Source organism: Pristiophorus japonicus, chromosome 17, assembly GCF_044704955.1.
Source record: "Pristiophorus japonicus isolate sPriJap1 chromosome 17, sPriJap1.hap1, whole genome shotgun sequence".
NCBI classification, from domain to species: domain Eukaryota; kingdom Metazoa; phylum Chordata; class Chondrichthyes; family Pristiophoridae; genus Pristiophorus; species Pristiophorus japonicus.
Window position 1 is genome coordinate 111633878 of NC_091993.1, and position 19317 is coordinate 111653194.

At 43.2% G+C, this 19317-nt stretch overlaps 1 protein-coding gene across 1 annotated transcript; it reads left to right on the plus strand.

Annotated features, from left to right (window-relative positions):
- The first annotated feature begins 815 nt into the window (after window positions 1-815).
- On the plus strand, window positions 816-17719 carry LOC139227926 (acidic mammalian chitinase-like). Its single transcript, XM_070859074.1, has 7 exons — window positions 816-840; window positions 3634-3663; window positions 3751-3952; window positions 10886-10942; window positions 11688-11853; window positions 13166-13290; window positions 17646-17719. The coding sequence occupies exons 1-7, from the start codon at window positions 816-818 to the stop codon at window positions 17659-17661; spliced, it is 621 nt and encodes a 206-aa protein (XP_070715175.1). The 3' UTR covers window positions 17662-17719.
- The last annotated feature ends 1598 nt before the right edge of the window (window positions 17720-19317 follow it).

The window sequence follows — 19317 nt, forward strand, 5'->3', positions numbered from 1 at the left end:
AATGGTCTGCCAATACTCATTGTATATATTCAACTATGAAGAATGGCCACTTAGGTGAGGAACCCAAAGCAAGCGCTCTACTCGGAACTCCTACACGGCAAGCGAGCCCAAGGTGGGCAGAGGAAACGTTTCAAGGACGCCCTCAAAGCCTCCTTGATAAAATCCAACATCCCCACCGACACCTGGGAGGCCCTGGCCAAAGACCGCCCTTAGTGGAGGAAGTGCATCCGGGAGGGCGCTGATCACCTCGAGTCTCATCGGCGAGAGCATGCAGAAATCAAGCGCAGGCAGCGGAAAGAGCATGTAGCAAATCAGTCCCACCCGCCCTTTCCTTCAACAACTGTGTCCTACCCGTGACAGAGACTGTAATTCCTGCATTGGACTGTTCAGTCACCTAAGAACTCACTTTTAGAGTGGAAGCAAGTCTTCCTCAATTTCGAGGAACTGCCTATGATGATGATGATGATGACTAGAGTTACATCTGTTATCCATTGAAATGTATGCAAGGAAAAATATAACACCTTCAAGAGAGGAGGTAAAATTGGTATCAGCAGCAGCAAGAGAAAAATAGCACAGATTACAATGAAGGCCATCAGCCCGTGAGGGCATTACATTTTATTCAAGATAAGGTCAAGGATAAGACAACAAAAATTAAGTCAAGTTTAAGAACTAACAATGACTTTTCCATTGGAACTATTAAAGACAACAACATGACTGATCCAGAATGATAGATACATATATATGGATTTATTAATAGACACGATAAGCTCATTGTATAAAAGAAAGCGCAGTGCCCACTGCAAAACAGCTGCAAAATGGCAAAGCTTCTACTTGGGACAGGTGAGCTCATTTTTCCATTTAATTACATGTTCTATTGTTGGATTTTACAAAATGTTCAGTACCAAGAATTAGAAACTGGACAGAACAAAGGAAAGTCCTTCCCAGATTCAAGTCTAGCTATTGTGTCAGCTGTGGCCCAGTGGGTAGCACACTCACCTTTGAGTCAGAAGGTTGTGGGCTCAAGTCCCACTCCAAGAACTTGAGCACCAAAATCTAGGCTGACACTCCAGTGCAGTGCTGAAGGAGTGCAGCACTGTCAGAGGTGCAGTCTTTCAGACGAGACGTTAAACTGAGGCCCCGTCTGCCCTCTTGGGTGGACATAAAAGATTTTGTGGCACTATTTCGAAGAAGAGCAGGGGGGTTATCCCTGGTGGCCTGGCCAATATTTATTCCTCAATCAACATAACTAAAACAGATTATCTGGTCATTATCACATTGCAGTTTGCGGGAGCTTGCTGTGCGCAAATTGGCTACCACGTTTCCCACATTACAACAGTGACTACACTCCAAAAGTACTTAATTGGCTGTAAAGCGCTTTGAGACATCCTGTGGTCGTGAAAGGCGCTATATAAATTCAAGTCTTTCTTTATAAAAATGTTGAGTAATTTAGTTTGCTATAGTATTTTTTTTCAACAAAAATTGTTCTGCCTCCCTCTCTACAGAGACACTCACTTTATACCTGTGAGTTTTATTGTGGTATACAAATTCCTGTCACAAACGCCATTTATTAACTCTGCTGATGGGTCAATGTTAAACTGTGCCAAGTTGAAGGTCCCAATTTCAATCACTGGTCCCACGTTCAAATTAGCTGATCTCAGCTGGTGTTACACTGGCTTGATAGGAAGAGGAACCAGATTCCCACTTACCATAGAATCATATGATCATAGTTTGATACAGCACAGAAAGGGATCATTTAGCCCACCGTGCCTGTGCCAGCTCTTTGAAAAGGCTATTCGATTAGACCCATTCACCTGCTCTTTCCCCATAGCCCTGTTAATTTTTCCATTTCAAGTATATATCCAATTCCCTTTTGAAAGTTACTATTGAATCTCCTTCCACCATCTTTCCAGATCATACCATCCCATTGTATAAAAATAATTCACCTCATTTCCCCTCTTGTTCGTTTACCAATTACCTTAAAACTGTGTCCTCTGATTACCGACCCTCCTGCTACTGAAAATAATTTCTCCCTCTGGACCTATGACATGGAGATGTGGGGATGATGGGTGTGGGGACAGGACAAATGTTCCCTGTAAGCTGTGCGGCCACACAGCGCTCCAGGGACCTGCGCAGCAGGCTTGCTGGCTTCTCAATACAAAAACCGCGCATACGCGGTATTTTGAATGGCCCACACAACCCCTTAGGGGCCTTGCAGGGCCAAGCAAAATTACAGGGAACATTGGACAGAACTGGTCTTGACTGTGATGCTCCCAATGCTTTTTTAGCCTGGTGACACTCACTGATGAGACTTATACATGAGGAATGAATACTTACAAAGGCTACCAGTTTTCGTGAAATAGTATTGAGCGTGAGAATGAATGCATTCAATGGAGAAAAGTAGAAGAAGGCTGCTGCGTACAGGGGGCTCCTCGCTCAATTAAAGGGAAGGGCTCACGCTGCGTTCTCTGCCAAAGAAGAAGCCACCTATTTGGACCACCAGGGAGCGGGGGTGCCGTGCGATCAGCCCCAGAGCAGCAACGAAAAGGAGAGTTTTTTTTAATAGCAGACAGCCACCTCCCCTTTCATTTTCGCCCCGGTAGCAGTAGACCGCCTGGTACACGTCCCCTGAAACAGTCGCTGTTATCGCCCGGCGCTGCTTCCAGGGGCAAAATCCAATTTAAGGGCTGGGGTGCTAATGGGGCAGTGCACATGGCGATGACATCATGATCTCCGGGCGCTGGAGATCGGAGTACAACGGCTTAGCGCCACCGCTAAACTCCCACTGAATTTACCGGGAGTCGTTAGCGGTGCCGTGCCCGATCTCAAACTCATATGTATCCCCAGGGGCACTAACGGGAGGCGCAAAAACACCCAATTTCTCCCCAAAACTATGTTGTACATTTATTACTTTGAACTTCATATAAATCTAATTCTGCAAACAGCAGAAGTCATTAAATATTTGTACAGAATATAAATATATAGAATTTGGATGGTGAATATAGCAAAAAGAGGACTAACTGATAAAATGATTTAATAAACTGCAACATAGACAGAAATATCTTTGTGACTTAAATTTATTTTTCTTTACCTGAAATATTCCAAAATTAGCTCCATGTTAAAGGAGAGCGCTGGTATAAGGATATGGGGATAGGACAAGGAAATGGGATTAAATAGCTTCAGTTGGAGCTATCTACTCTGAACCTATTTTCCTGCTTTTTCTCCATATCCTTTTATATTTTTCCTTTTCAGTATTTATCTAATTCAGTTTTAAACAATATTATAGCCTCTGCCTCAACAGTAACTCATGGTAAAGCATTTCACCTTGCAATAATCCTCGGTGTGAAAAAAGATACAGATAATATAAGAATGATTAAGGGGAAGATTTGTAGCTTTGTCAAAGCACACTACTCTTATTCCAATTTTTGCACTCAACACTTCATAGTAAAAGTCCAGTTCAGGTTAGGAACTTCAGTATATCATGTTAGTAGGCCAGGACAGTGTGTCACTGGGGGTTGAGGTTATGAACTTCAAAATGTAACCTAATCACCTGTACAATAACAGCACTGTGTAATGCCTGACACAAGACATATTTTGATCATAATTCTAAAACTTACTTTATATCCTTTATTACAGTGGTGGTCTTGTTGGCCTGCCTGGAACTGGGTAAGTCTTTGTGCATGTCAAGCGTTCCTTTATTTTAATGTAATGTGTGGAAGCACTGTCCTGATTTCCATTTCTCCCCTCTCACAGGCTCTGCCTACAGACTGGTTTGTTACTTTACAAACTGGGCTCAGTACAGGCCAGGAGCGGGGAAGTACAAGCCGGAGAATGTGGACCCTTGCTTGTGCACACATTTGATCTATGCCTTTGCTGGGATGAAGGACAATCAAATCACCACCTATGAATGGAACGATGTTACTCTCTACCACTCATTCAATGGTCTTAAAAACAGGTACAGTGATTCTATATCTAGCATTTAAAAGTATTCAATGTGTACTTTGCATCGGTCTTCACAAAGGAAGCGGATGATGTGAAGGTTATACTAAAAGATGAGAGTGAAATTATGGACAGGATAGTAACAGGTAGAGAAGACGTATTAAAAAGATCAGCATTACTGAACATTGGTAAGTCACCTGGTCCAAATGGAATGCATCCTATGTTGCTGAAAGAAGCAAAGGTAGAAATAGAAGAGCCATTGGTCACAATCTTTCAATCCTCATTGAATGCAGTAGTGCCGGAGGAAGTGGAGGCTTGTTAATGTTATACCACTATTCAAGAAAGGAGAGAGATAAACCAGGAAATTACAGGCCAGTCAGTCTAACATCGGTAGTGGGGAGGTTATTGGAAACCATTATCAGATACAAAATAAACTTTCATTTGGAAAGGCATGGGTTATTCAAGGAGACCCAACATGGATTTGTTAAAGGTAAATAGTGTCTGACGAACTTGATTGAATTCTTTGATGAGATAACAGAGAAGGTTGATCAAGGTAGTGCTGTAGATGTATATATGCACAAGCTGCCTATTAAAAAGATGGAAGCCCATGGAATTAAGGGGAAAGTGATGTTATGGATAATAAATTGGCTCAGTGGCAGGATCAAAAGGGTGGTGGTGGATGGATGTTATTCAGACTGGGAGGTGGTTAGCAGTGGTGTTCTCCAAAGGTCAGTTTTGGGTCTGTGACTCAATGCAATTTTTATAAACAACTGAGCCTTGGGTGTATGGAGCAGCATTATAATGTTTGCAGATGATACAAAACTTGGCAAAGTAGTAGATAGTGGTTAGGATAGTTATAGGCTTCAGGATGATATAGACAGGATGGTGAAATGGGCAGAAGCATGGCAGCTGGAGTTCAATGTGGAGAAGTGTGAAATTATGCACTTTGGGAGGACTAATATGGAAAGCCAGTATAGTATAAATGGCACATTTTTGAAAAGTATATAGGAGCAGCGAGATCTTGGTGTCGATATACACAAATCCTTAAAGATGGCAGGGCAAGCTTATAAGGTGGTCAAAAAAGCACATGAGTTACTTGGGTTTATAAATACAGGGATAGAATATAAAAGCAAAGAGATCATGCTAGAAGGTCCCAGCAGATTGGAAAACTGCAAATGTAACGCCCCTATTTAAAAAAGGAGGCAGACAAAAAGCAGGAAACTATAGACCAGTTAGTCTAACATCTGTGGTTGGGAAGATGTTGGAGTCCATTATTAAAGAAGCAGTAGCAGGACATTTGGAAAAGCAAAATTCGGTCAGGCAGAGTTAGCATGGATTTATGAAGGGGAGGTCATGTTTGACAAATTTGCTAGAATTTTTTGAGGATGTAACGAACAGGGTGGATAAAGGGGAACCAGTGGATGTGGTGTATTTGGATTTCCAGAAGGCATTTGATAAGATACCACATAAAAAGTTACTGCACCAGATAAAAGATCACAGGATTGGGGGTAATATATTAGCATGGATAGAGGATTGGCTAACTAACAGAAAACAGAGAGTAGGGATAAATGGTTCATTCTCAAGTTGGCAATCAGCAATAAGTGGGGTGCTGCAGGGTTCAGTGCTGGGACCCCAACTATTTACAATCTATATTAACGACTTGCTGGAAGGGACTAAGTGTAACATAGCCAAGTTTGCCGATGATACAAAGATGGGAGGGAAAGCAATGTGTGAGGAGGACACACAAAATCTGCAAAAGGGCATAGACAGGCTAAGTGCGTGGGCAAAAATTTGGCAGATGGAGTATAATATTGGAAAGTGTGAGGTCATGCACTTTGGCAGAAAAAAATCAAAGAGCAAGTTATTATTTAAAAGTAGAAAGATTGCAAAGTGCTGCAGTACAGCAGGACCTGGGGGTACTTGTGCATGAAACACAAAAGGTTAGTATGCAGGTGCAGCAAGTGATCAGGAAGGTCAATGTATCTTGGCCTTTATTGCAAAGGGGATGGAGTATAAAAGCAGGGAAGTCTTGCTACAGTTATACAGGGTATTGGTGAGGCCACACCCCCTGGAATACTGCGTACAGTTTTGGTTTCCATATTTACGAAAGGATATACTTGCTTTGGAGGCAGTTCAGAGAAGGTTCACAAGGTTGATTCCAGAGATGAGGGGGTTGACTTATGAGGAAAGGTTGAGTAGGTTGGGCCTCTACTCATTGGCATTCAGAAGAACGAGAGGTGATCTTATCGAAACGTATAAGATTATGAGGGGGCTTGACAAGGTGGATGCAGAGAAGAGGTTTCCACTGGTAGGGGAGACTAGAACTAGAGGGCATGATCTTAGAATAAGGGGCTGCCCATTAAAACTGAGATGAGGAGAAATTTCTTCTCTCACAGGGTTGTGGATCTGTGGAATTCGCTGCCTCAGAGAGCTGTGGAAGCTGGGACATTGAATAAATTTAAGACAGAAATTGACAGTTTCTTAAACGATAAGGAGAGCAGGCAGGGAAGTGGACCTGAGTCCATGATCAGATCAGCCATGATTGTATTAAATGGCGGAGCAGACTCAAGGGGCCGTATGGCCTTCTCCTGCTCCTATTTCTTATGTTCTTATGTTCTTATGTAACCTTATAAATCACTGGTTAGGCCTCAGCTCGAATATTGTGGACAATTTTGGGCACTGCACTTCAGAAAAACTGTAAAGGCCTTAGAAAGACTACAGAGGAGGTTTACCAGGATGGTACCAGGGATGTCAGTTATGAGGAGAGGTTTGAAAAGCTAGGACTGTTCTCCTTGGAACAGAGAAGATTAAGAAGTGACCTAATAGAGGTTTTCAAGATGGCGAGAGGTTTTGATAGAAAAAAACGATTCCCTCCGCCAAGTGGGTCAATAACCAGAGGTCATGGATTCAAAATCATTTGAAAAAGATCTAGAGGGGTGATAAGGAGAAATTTGTTCACTGAGAGAGATGTCAAACACCTGTATTAAATAATTTTAATACAGAATTGGACAGCTACTTGAAGATGAGCAGCTTACAGGGTTACAGTCAAAAAGCAGGGATATTATTAAACTAAGCATGACTGCCCTTTCAAAGAGGCAGCACAGGCATGACGAATGGCCTCCTGTGCAATATGTTTCTATGAATCTATGAATCTAGCACTAGTTCTACAATACCAAGATTTATTTTTAACGCCTTATGAATCGCTTTCTCTGTGATACACTATGTTAATATACTACTGTATTGTGTCTTTGAACTGAAGTGGTGGACTTTGTTGGAAATTTGGTAACAGAAGGGAGTAAATACTCAATGTCAATCATGAAATGTTGGCATTTTAATGCATGTAAAAATTATCAGCAGTTTTATTCCAAAGAAGGGTCAACCAGAAAGTGACTGTGAAACTCTGAGCGATATGGCTTCAGACAACATAAACTCCCCTTAATTCTGTAAATAAGTTTAATTCATTATCTCTGTTGCTTCCTCCCTCCCTATGACCACCAAGCCAAACATACCCCTAAATCTCATAACCCAGCCCAGAACCTCTCTAGTTTCTCTCCCATCTTCACCCACACCTTCTCTGAGCTTACCTTCTCAACAAGACCCACTTTACATTCCCTTGACCCCATTCCCACTAAACTCTAGACCATCCAACCTCTTTTCCTGCCCCCATTCTACCCAACATTATGGGCCCAAGTTTCGGGACGTGCCTAAAACGGCGACGCCCGGACCTGGACGTCCGTTTTTCGCGCCAGAAAGTGCGCCTAAAAAAAAACTTCCCTATTCTCCGGCTCCCTGCAGGTCTTCTGCAGCCGGGCGCAGCGCAGCACGAACTGTTAGGGGCGGAGCCAGGTCCCTGCGCTGAAAACAGTGCCGGGACCTCTGCACATGCGCGCTACAGTGGGCGCGCATGTGCAGTAGCTCCAGGCGGCCAAAACTGTGTGGGAGGGGCCCGAAGCACGCAGCCCCCTATCCCTGGCCGAATGGCCTCACTGGGGCTGCGTGAATAAGGCTCCTCCCACGCCCAGCTCCTGCTTCCTCCCAAACCGACTCAACCCCAGATCTCCGCGACTCTCTTTCCCACCCCTCCCCCCGGACCTCTGCGACTCTCTTTCCCCCCCCCCGGACCTCCATGACTCTTTCCCCCCCCCCCCGCCCCGGACCTCCGCGACTCTCTCTCCCCCACCCCCGGACATTCGCGACTCTCTCTCCTTCCCCCCCCCCCACCCGGACCTCCGCGACTCTCTCCCCCACCCCCAGACATTCGCGACTCTTTTTCTTCCCCCCCTCCCCCCCGACCTCCCCGACTCTCTCTCACACCCCGCCCCTCCCCCCCAGACCTCCGCGACCCCCTTCCCGAGACCCGACGCCACCCAACTGTAAATCTAGCCCGAGGTCTTGGGCCCGGCCGTTCAGCCTCCTTCTCTCCCTCCCAGCCCCTCTCTCCCTCCTCTCTCCTTCCCTCCCTCCCTACATCCTCTCTCCTTCCCTCCCTCCCTACATCCTCTCTCCCCCCCTCCCCCACCTCCCCTCGCTGTCAGAAACACAGACACTGACAGACAGAGAGTGAGAGACACACACACAGACAGACAGATAGAGACACTGACAGAGACACACTGGGGGGACCATCCCAGCACGCTGTTGGAGGACTCCCGGTGCTGCAGTCGGTAAGTAGAAAATGTTTTATTTATTGATTTTTTTTTTTTATTATTTTTTATTAATTTTTTTGATTGATTTATTGGTTAATTTATTGATGTATTCATCATTTATTATTGATGATGGCTCTTTATTTGTAAAACTGAGTGTTTAATGTTTGTAAACTTCCCTTTAAACACCCCCATTCCCTACGCCTAATTTGTAACCTACGCCTGATTTTCTAAAGAGTAGATAAGGTTTTTTCGAACATACGAAAATCTTCACTTACTCTATTCTAAGTTAGTTTGGAGTAAGTTTTCACTGCCGAAACTTTGAAAACAGGCGTAAGTGGCCGGACACGCCCCCTTTTGAAAAAAAAATTCTGTTCCAAAGTGAAACTGTTCTAACTGACTAGAACTGGAGCAAACTAAATGCTGAGAATTTGGATTTCTAAGATACTCCGTTCTACACCAGTTGCTCCAAAAAATCAGGAGCAACTGATGCCGAAACTATAAGTGGTTCCCTCTAATGTTTCCTACACTACAACAGTGACCATACTCCAAAAGTACTTCATTGGCTGTAAAGCGCTTTGAGACGTCCGGTGGTCATGAAAGGTGCTATCTAAATCCAAGTCTTTCTTTCTTTCTCCTCAGGCATTGTCTGCCTCCCTTTCAAAACCATTGCCATTACCAACCTCCGTCTCCAAAAACCCACCCTCAATGCCACTGTCCTTGTAAACTCATGCCCCATCTCCAATTTTCCTTTCCTGTCCCAGATCAGTGACCATTTCACCCACAACTCCCATTTTGAATCCTTTCAATCAAGTTCCTACCCTTTCCATAGCACCAAAATGCCATTATTGAAAGTCATAAACAACATTTTCTGTGATTGTGGCCAATACATTGCCCCTTTCATCCACCATGACCTCTCAGTTGACCAAACTATCCTCCTACAATAGCTCTCCTCCTAAAATGGCTCTCCTCCATTGTTCAGTTCAGTGGGACTGCCCTCACTTGGTTCCACTCTTATCCAATTACAGCTGGAGCATGCCTATCAATGGCTTCACTTCCCATGCTGTCACCTCTGGAGTTCCACAAATATCCATCGTTGGGCACCCCTCTTCTTCATCTACATACTATCCCTTGAAGACCTCATCTGCAGACAATAGAGTCCATGTGTACATTGATGACAGCCAGGTCTATAACCTCCCTCCATTGCCTCTATACTGTGGGCTGTTTGTCCAACAGCTAGTTCTGTTTGAGTTCTAACTTCCTCCAGGAAGACTGAAACTATCAATTTCTGCCCTTGCTTCAATCTCTGTATCTGTCACAAACTCTATCTCCCTCCCCGCCCACTGCTTTAGGCTAAACCACACTGTTCACAACCTTGTCATCGTATTCGACCCAAGTCAAGTTTCTAATCTCATAATCTCTCCATCCCAAAATGTGCCTACCTCCTCTGACATAACATCGCTTTCCTCTGCTCCCTCAGTAACATGTGCTGCTGAAACCTTCACCAATGTCTTACTCATGACTAGACTTGACTAGTCCATTATTATCTTGGCAGCACATTCATATCCCCACCCCCCCCCTCCATAAACCTCAACTTATCCACAACTCTGCTGCCCTTATCTTAACCTACGCTAAATCCTCGTCGCCCATCACTCACTGACTTACATGATCCCAGTCCCCAAACACCGCTAATTTAAATAACTCTCTGTTCCTCCAACACCAACCTCTTATGCGTCCTCTCCCCTTCATACCACCATTGGCAACTGTGCTTTCAGCTGTCATGGCCCCACACTCTGGAATTCCCATCCCAAACCTTTCCACATTGATGTCCATTGATGTCTTCAGTACAAAATTCTTTATTTTTGATTGCGTCTCTCCTAAGCACTGAACATTCACTACGTTAAAGGTGCTATGTGAATGCAAATTGGTGTTTGCTTTAGCCTGTTGAGTCTTTGGTGTGTGTATATTTTCTGCCCAAAGTGAGTGTGGAACTGTAATATGAGGCTATGTTCAATCTAGTAGTATTCCTGCAATTGGGATAAGTGTTAATCCCTGGGCTTATCCACTCTGTTAGGGCAGTGAGTGTTAACAGACAGGTTTCAGATCATAAGGGATGAGATCCACTGACAGAAACTGTTACCAATTGCATAAGAAAATAATGAAGAACTTGAAGTGGTAACAGTACTGAAGAGATTAGGACTATAATGTTTTAGTACAATTGCAGTGATTATTCAAATATTATTAAAATAGCATTTTTTACATTTTTTGATTCGAAATCTTCTCATTAATCTATATATTTTTTAACACAGGAATGGAAACCTTAAGACTCTCCTGTCCATCGGTGGCTGGAACTTTGGAACTCAGAAGTAAGATGGAAATTTTTTTTTTTGAGTTGGATAAGCAACATTTTTTTATTCCTTATGATGCTGATTACTATAAAAATATTGGGGGAAGGTGTCCTCTGTGTACTAACTGCAGCAAAATTGTAAACCCATTTATAAAGAATTGTTTTACAATTTCACTACATCTAGCTGATGGAAATATACTTGTAGTTTTGGACAAATACTTTATAAGGGTAGATGTAATGAATTAGCGCTCCTTGCCTAACTGCCTCTAAAATGTAATTGCAGCCCATATTTATAGGCTGATATCTGCATGACAAGAAAAATCAGATAATTCATTGATCATTTTGTGAATTAATTATTACAAGTTAATATTTCAGGTGAATATTGTTGGTGAGAACAATACAACATCAATAACAATTATTTTTAGGTTCCCCTTTATCAATGTGTTTCCTGCCATATTTCTGTCATATAAAAAACGTCAAATCCTTATCATTTCCTTGAAGCTGTTTCTGCTTTGCTGCCGCAAGGTCTCTGGAAATGCGACAAAACCCATGAATGCACCCGTAAGCGGGGTTTCTGTTGCATTTCCAGCGAAGTGGCGGAACAGGAGAAGTTCTGAGGAAATTCCTAAAGGCACCAGAGCCGAATCTCTACAAGAGATCCAAATTAAGTTGATTGCAATTACTTTGCAGACTGAAATTACTGAAGCCAAAATACATCTGCTCTGATCCTGATGATTTTTCTTTAACATTCTACTCTCCTCCAGATTCAGCGCTATGGTTTCCTCATCAGCAACTCGCCAAACATTCATAAAGTCTGTGATTAGCTTCCTGCGCGGTTATGGGTTTGATGGTTTGGATATAGACTGGGAATATCCCGGGTCAAGAGGAAGCCCCCCACAAGACAAGCATCTCTACACTCTGTTGGCACAGGTGGGATTTAAAATACGATTTCATCAATTCCATGTAAATGGAATATTCAAAGTAGAAATATATGTATTTACTGAGCAAAACACTTTAATAGCAGCTTCATTAAACACTGTGATAAGAAAAGATGTTTGTTGTGGCTCTGTGCAATAACTGCTATCCATCTAGGCTCCGTTGAAACCTGGTTCTACCTCTGGCTATACCCTTGTATTAGATACACTATTGTGCAACACTTGGTCATGAATACATTTTATAATTTTTTAGTTAAATTGAAACCCTCTAAGGCTGCCATTTTTTCTTCTTTTTAACATTTTTAATTTTAATTTTCCTTCCACCTTCCCCTCACATCCATCCTTTCGGTCTTCTCCTCCTCTATCTCGCATTATGTGTCTCCAGCTCCCATTCCTACTATATTTTTATGTATAGTAACACTCTCTTATTAGGAGATTCTCCAGCTTTCGGCCATCAGTAAGTGAATCATTTGTAGCAGGGCAATCAAAGATTTGCTTTTAAATAGATTTGCAAACTCACATTTTACTGCCCTTGAGGAGAATTTTTATTTTGTTTGAACGTTTTTTTGTAACTAAAAAATGTATAGCATGGTTTTAAAAATGGTTATAAAAATGAAAGGTTCACAAGATCACAAGACAGTTCCAGATGAGGAAGCCCATTTGGTCTCCCAAGATAGATCTTAAAGTTGTCCTCCCCCACCATTTCACCATCCAATTATTTCTAAAAAAAGATTTCAGTGTTTTGCCTCCACTACTCCTTATGGAATACTATTCTACACATTAATCATTTTGTTTCAAGAAGCATTTCTTGACATCAGTCCTAAAATACCATTTGCAATTTGAATCTAAGTCCCCCATCCTCCTCTTGTTTTTTATCTGATAATAATTGTGATATCTTTACAACATCACTAACAAGTACACACTACACAAGATGGCTCTTAACAGAAACTGTCATCATGTGACCCTGCCACATGTATTGTAGCTGCATTACGTCAGTAGTCCACCAGGTGGAGCTTTATTACAATAATATTCTGGATTTACCCATTTTCATGCCCTCTGTAAACGAAGGGGTTGATGAAAAAATAGTTCCATTCAGCGTTACTAACCACCATGATAAAGGTGTTTGTTCTGACTCCATACCTGCTGTCAATCACACCTGGCTTCGCATGAGCCTTGCTCTCCCTCTGGCCCAGCATTGCCGATTGTTGCATTTTATAAAAGAGGAGCTCAAAAGTCCTTTTGATCAGTGTTTGAAACCCTCCATTTTGCGTGGATCAATGGCTAAGAGAAACTTTATTCACTTTTAGGAAATGATGGCAGCTTTCGAAGCTGAGGGGAAAAGTGCTGGAAGAGCAAGACTGTTGCTGTCAGCTGCAGTTGCCGGTGGGAAGAGTAACATTGATTCTGGGTATGAGATTCCTCAGCTTGGACAGTAAGTATCCATGCCAGCCTTGTGAGAGCTTCCTTATAAGAGCACACATATCCAGTTATGTTAATTTAAAGCAAAAGTAAAGTAATGGTTATTTCATTCAGACATATTTTACCTTTATTTATAGCGGTATGAACATTCTAGAGTCTGTATTAATCTACCTTTCTTCCTCATTATGCAATGAGTTACAGATGGTTTGAATAATGGAATTATATATGTGTAGGAATTGTCCCATCGTGGAATTCATTGTTAACCACCTCACAACCTGTAATTTTTTCTGCATATTTATTCTATTTTACAGTTCCTTAAGGTAAAAGAAAAGCATGCTTATAAACAGAATTATAGCATGCACTGATTTGCTGAGCCAAGATAGTAAAAAAAATACATTCACTGGAATATAAATACACAGCCCTGAGCTGTGATATACGATTTTATACAACTTTTGATTCTGAATAGCATATCTTATGAGATCAAATCTGGCTGTGTTTTATAAATCCGACTACTTATCTATAAGAGACAGTGGAACTTTGATTTTCTCCCACGGAGAGCCCTCCCCCATTCCTGGTCGATAATTGAAGCTGGCGGCTAATCCGGTTTAGGCTGGATCTGGGGATGTTAATTCAGGCTCGGTATTGATTAGTTGGGCCTGTTTCCTCTATCTACATCATGCTTTTTCCATTATTTTGGACTTTCTCTACGAGAGCTTCTTGTGCCTCTAGCTCAGTAGCAATAAAGAGTTTTTGTGAAACACGATATACTCCAGGGTGCAAAAGTGAGGGAAAATGTCTTGTAATTGTAAAAAAGTGACTTCAAAAGACATATTGCAGTGCAGTACAAATCTGAGTAAGTATAGTGGTATTTAAGGATTCATTGGGTCTGAAATTCACCGCTGGAAAGCTGGTGTTTCCCTCACCTTTTTGGGGCCATTAATGCCAAAACATTTTCGTAGCTGGGCCACCCCATATTCAGCTCCAAAAGTGAAAAAGTGGGTTCCAGCACTAAGGAATCCTTCCAAAGTGGATTTTTCAGCAGTGTGGCTGTCTTAATTTGAGCATCATGACCACTGAGAAATTCAGCTTGCAGGTAAGGGTTTCTAACGAGCCAACTGCTCGGCCAGGGTTTGCAGCAAGGCCCTGAGGGGGGAAGGAGTTTGGGAGGAGGTTGGAAGGATGGCTAGTGTAAAAGGTGCAAGGAGAGCCAACAGGTTCACTGAACTGGAAGAAGGAGAACTGAGGTCTGTAGACCCTTTGAGGGAATGGCTTCCTTCCTCTGTGTTGGCCACCTCCCCCAGCAGCTGGCTATCTCCCTGGTCCTCCTCATTATCGGTCTCCTCTGGAGGCTCTTGCTGAAAAGGCTTCTCTCCCAGTATTTGGAGGGGAGGGGGAGGGGGGCGGTGGGGGAGAGATCAGCATCCCTCACCTTTCTCCTGATGCCATCTCCCTCCTGGCCACCCTCTCTAGCTGCCTGTCTGTGCACATCTGCACTCCTTTCTCTCTGTTGTGCAGCCATGGCTGCTGCCTCCCTTGCCCGCTGCCTCTCTGCATGGTGCTGACGGCAATGCCTTCTCCCACGTGCCATCCTGCTTCTGAGCAGGTGTATCAGGTGTCGTCCTCCCAACACTCCTCCTATCCTCAGGGTGAACCCTGCCAAGCAGGTCTCTGCAGCCCACAATTTGGCCTACAGGCCTCCACTAAAGAGTCAGACCTGAAAGTCCTCCAAAAGTCTGTCAAAACCTCTGAGCAGCACTCAGCAGGTTTAATGGAGTCAAAACAATAACAAAAACTATTTACCTAAGAAACGGGCCCAATCGCAGCAACACTCCAGCGGTATCGCGCTTGTGCACCGATTGGAAAATCTCGAGGGGGCACTGCCTGAAAAAATCCTCGTTTTTTGTATCTGAATATCATGAGCGTGGCCGTTTTTCAGTGGCCCGCCCACTGATGATCTCACCGCGCCACTAATTCCTTTAGAGTGGCTTCACCCCGCCGATTGCAGCGGAAATGCGCACCACTGAAATCCCCCCCACCTCCCACCCCACCCCGAGCTGAATATGGCAGGGGAGGGAAAAACATCCGACCATGGAAGACCGACCAGTAACCGTCCCTTCAGGGACACTGAATTTTGGCCCCACTATATCTTCTATTTTGCATCTGATTCAGGGGTAGCACCAAGCCCTGTTCAATTAAACATAGTTTGGGTCAGAGACATTGCTGGAAATTCGAGCCCTGAAATTATGAAATTTTGCTCCTAGCTTGGAGTCTCGCTGGGCCAAAGCTTGGGTTAGAAACTCAGGCATGGACATCACCATCTTGAATATCACTGCATTGCTCCTGATCTACCCGTCCTCTCAAATCAGCCCATTCTGTTCTTCATGTCTGATCCACTGGTCTGTGCTCTGCGTTGGCAAGATTCCATGCCAGGAGTGTAGTCTAACAATTATACTGATTCTATTTCATCTTCATCTTCATGTCCCATTGTAACAGCATGCAAAATACATATTGGCTGGCAATTTCCGTTGCTGGCTTCTCCGATCCATTGGAACTCCTCCTCCCCTCACCATGCAGCTCATGATAAACCAGCTGAGGTAGAAGTGTATCCTGCAATGCTTACCTATGGGCACAGATTGGCACGGAAGACCACTTCATAGAAACATAGAAAATAGGTGCAGGAGTAGGCCATTCGGCCCTTCTAGCCTGCACCGCCATTCAATGAGTTCATGGCTGAACATGCAACTTCAGTACCCCATTCCTGCTTTCTCACCATACCCCTTGATTCCTCTAGTAGCAAGGACTTCATCCAACTCCTCCTTGAATATATTTAGTGAATTGGCCTCAACAACTTTCTGTGGTAGAGAATTCCACAGGTTCACCACTCTCTGGGTGAAGAAATTCCTCCTCATCTCGGTCCTAAATGGCTTACCCCTTATCCTTAGACTGTGTCCCCTGGTTCTGGACTTTCCCAACATTGGGAACATTCTTCCTGCATCTAACCTGTCTAACCCCGTCAGAATTTTAAACGTTTCTATGAGGTCCCCTCTCATTCTTCTGAACTCCAGTGAATACAAGCCCAGTTGATCCAGTCTTTCTTGATAGGTCAGTCCCGCCATCCCGGGAATCAGTCTGGTGAACCTTCGCTGCACTCCCTCAATAGCAAGAATGTCCTTCCTCAGGTTAGGAGACCAAAACTGTACACAATACTCCAGGTGTGGCCTCACCAATGCCCTGTACAACTGTAGCAACACCTCCCTGCCCCTGTACTCAAATCCCCTCGCTATGAAGGCCAACATGCCATTTGCTTTCTTAACCGCCTGCTGCACCTGCATGCCAACCTTCAATGACTGATGTACCATGACACCCAGGTCTCGTTTTACCTCCCCTTTTCTTAATCTGTCACCATTCAGATAATAGTCTGTCTCTCTGTTTTTACCACCAAAGTGGATAACCTCACATTTATCCACAGAAAAAGACTTGCAGTTATATTGCGCCTTTCACCGGACGTCTCAAACGTTTTACAACCAATGGAGTACTTTTGGAATATAGTCACTGTTGCCTAGTGGGCAAACACCTCAACTCAGGACTCTGAAAACATCTAAGTCACATTATCCCAACAGAACCAGTCCGAACAACAATATTGTATTAATTGTTCCCCTCTAAAGCTCATTACCCAGCTTCCCCTGGGCACCTTGCTGTGCCTTCCTATGACCTATCTAGTGCTCTTACATGTTGATATCTGACAGCCAGTGTTGCGAGAGGTGTTTTGCTGCACACAAGAACCAAGAGCCTCCTAGGACTGAGATGGCCCTCATCTCATGACACCCGAGTCCTGGGAAGGACCTGCTGTGGGCCGCATCCCGAGTGCAGCTGTCTGGCTCTGTATCCTTTGTGCAACATATCTAAAGAATGTAGCCAGAGCGCTTGCATGTGCTGTTATCCTGAGAGAGTGCAGCATCGTTCAAGAAAACTAGTACTGGGCCCCAGTTCCAGAGAGTCATCAATCAGTGGGAGGGCTGGTTTAAAATGTTGGTTGGCATTAGATCCTGAAAGCCATGTGAGGCGGTAGAGACAGTGCTCTCTCCAGTCCAACCTCCACAAAATGTGTTTCACTGTTGCCTGATCCTTTAAGGAATACTGTAAGGCCTCTGCTCAGTAGTTCCTCTGCGACGTGACTGCGATTAGAGTCTTGCATTCATCTAATACTTTTTAATTTGTAAAAGGTGCCACTTGTGAAAAGTATCGAATATATTGGAGGAAATTTGAAATTGTTGCTGAAATTAACATACAGAATTTTTTCTGTACATAAATTACTGCCAACCGTGGTAATGTAATACGTTGTAGCTTAATGTCTCACTCTTCTGTCAGATCTGCACATTTTTGAATGGTGCCACCATGAAATGGGATGCTACACAAATGGTTCCGTATGCCTATAAAGGAAATGTATGGGTTGGATATGACAATCTGAAAAGCTTTGGAGACAAGGTATGTCTGTAAACTCTGATGTACCAAGCTGTTAATGTGTTGATTCAATGCCATGCATATAATAAGACACAACAAGACACAACCAGTTAGTGATAATATACATTAACTTTAATATACTGGGCAGTCAAATAATTAGGACCAGAAGCACCATCTACACACATCTCATGAGTTATAGCATTACATATCAATTTCTTGGTGCCTTTACCACAAGGCCAGGTAAAATAACACTCTCCACAGATCACAGAATGAAAAATATTCATTTGTGCACCAACTATCTGGCATATCTGCTGCTTGAGGTGGTTTCTAATTGGAGATGGGCAAAGATAACTTTTTAATAGCAACGTATTTAGGACTTTAATTTCTGATTCGCCACCTGTTCTGAAAATATTGGAAGCAGGTTGTACATTTACAAATAGCCGAGCACTCACGCTAAGTGGTTGGGCCAGAGGAGCAAAATTTTGGGAAGCTATTTTGCTTCAGGTATGTTAATAATACATGTTTTGCATTGGTAATGTCAGTGTTTCTAAGTGAGATGTTTTAACTCACCAGGAGAAATATTGTCCCGCATCCCCTAGGCAATGGTAAATAACTCACATAGAGCAATACCTGCATGTGGAGATAAGATTCATCTGGGGCAGCAGCACAAGATGGGTAATAGTGAATCAGTGGCCTGTTTCACACACCGACCGATTTTCTTGAAGTCAATGGAAAAGAGAATCGTGTGGAGTGTAAATCGGGCTGTCGATTCACTATCATCCATTTTGCACTCCTGCCCAAGGTGGATTTCACCCCCCCCCACCCCCTGTCTGTCGCTGTAGATGCTTAGATATATCTTTGTAACTTTAAAATAGGTTATTGCAATAATTTAGTGATTTAAAAAAAATGAATTTTGTTTGCAAAGAAGGATTTACTAAATGAATTTGCCTATATTGCATTCCAGATCCAGTGGCTGAAGCAAAACAACTTTGGCGGAGCTATGGTGTGGGATCTTGCTCTGGATGATTTCTCTGGTGCTTTCTGCAACCAGGGGCCTTACCCTCTCATTAACAAACTGCACACCGGGCTTGGAATTTCTGCAGGTAACTAGTTGTATTGATTGTAGATAAGACTGATTACTTGCTCCAATTGCATAATAACTTTAAAATGTACATTCAAGCAATGGGCTTGTGCATAAATGCGATAATTGGCTTTGCTCAGTTGGTGGGACTCTTATCTCTGAGTCAGAAAGTCATGGGCTCAAGTTTCCATTCCAGGGATGGAGTACATCAGCTCAGCTAATATATCAGTGAGGTACTGAGGGAGCACTGCATGGTTGGAGGCACCATCTTTCAAATGAGATGTTGAACTAAGTCTATTTTAGTGGATGTAAACGACCCCATGGTATTATTTGAAGATGAGAAGGAAGTTCTCCTGGTGAACATTCCTTTCTGTACCAGTTTAATGCCTGCCATTATATAATAGAAGCAATCCAGAATATCAGGACTAAATAATAAAGATGAAACATATTGAAAATATTGATTAAAGTTATCATTACATTTTTGTTGAGTATTTTTAT

Bases quoted from the DNA above. Each gene is read 5' to 3' on its own strand.
- LOC139227926 (XM_070859074.1), top strand. From the start codon at position 816: ATGGCAAAGCTTCTACTTGGGACAG. The intron at 3,953-10,885 runs GTACAGTGATTC...TTTTTAACACAG, and splicing joins TTCAATGGTCTTAAAAACAG to GAATGGAAACCTTAAGACTC. The intron at 11,854-13,165 runs GTGGGATTTAAA...ATTCACTTTTAG, and splicing joins TCTACACTCTGTTGGCACAG to GAAATGATGGCAGCTTTCGA.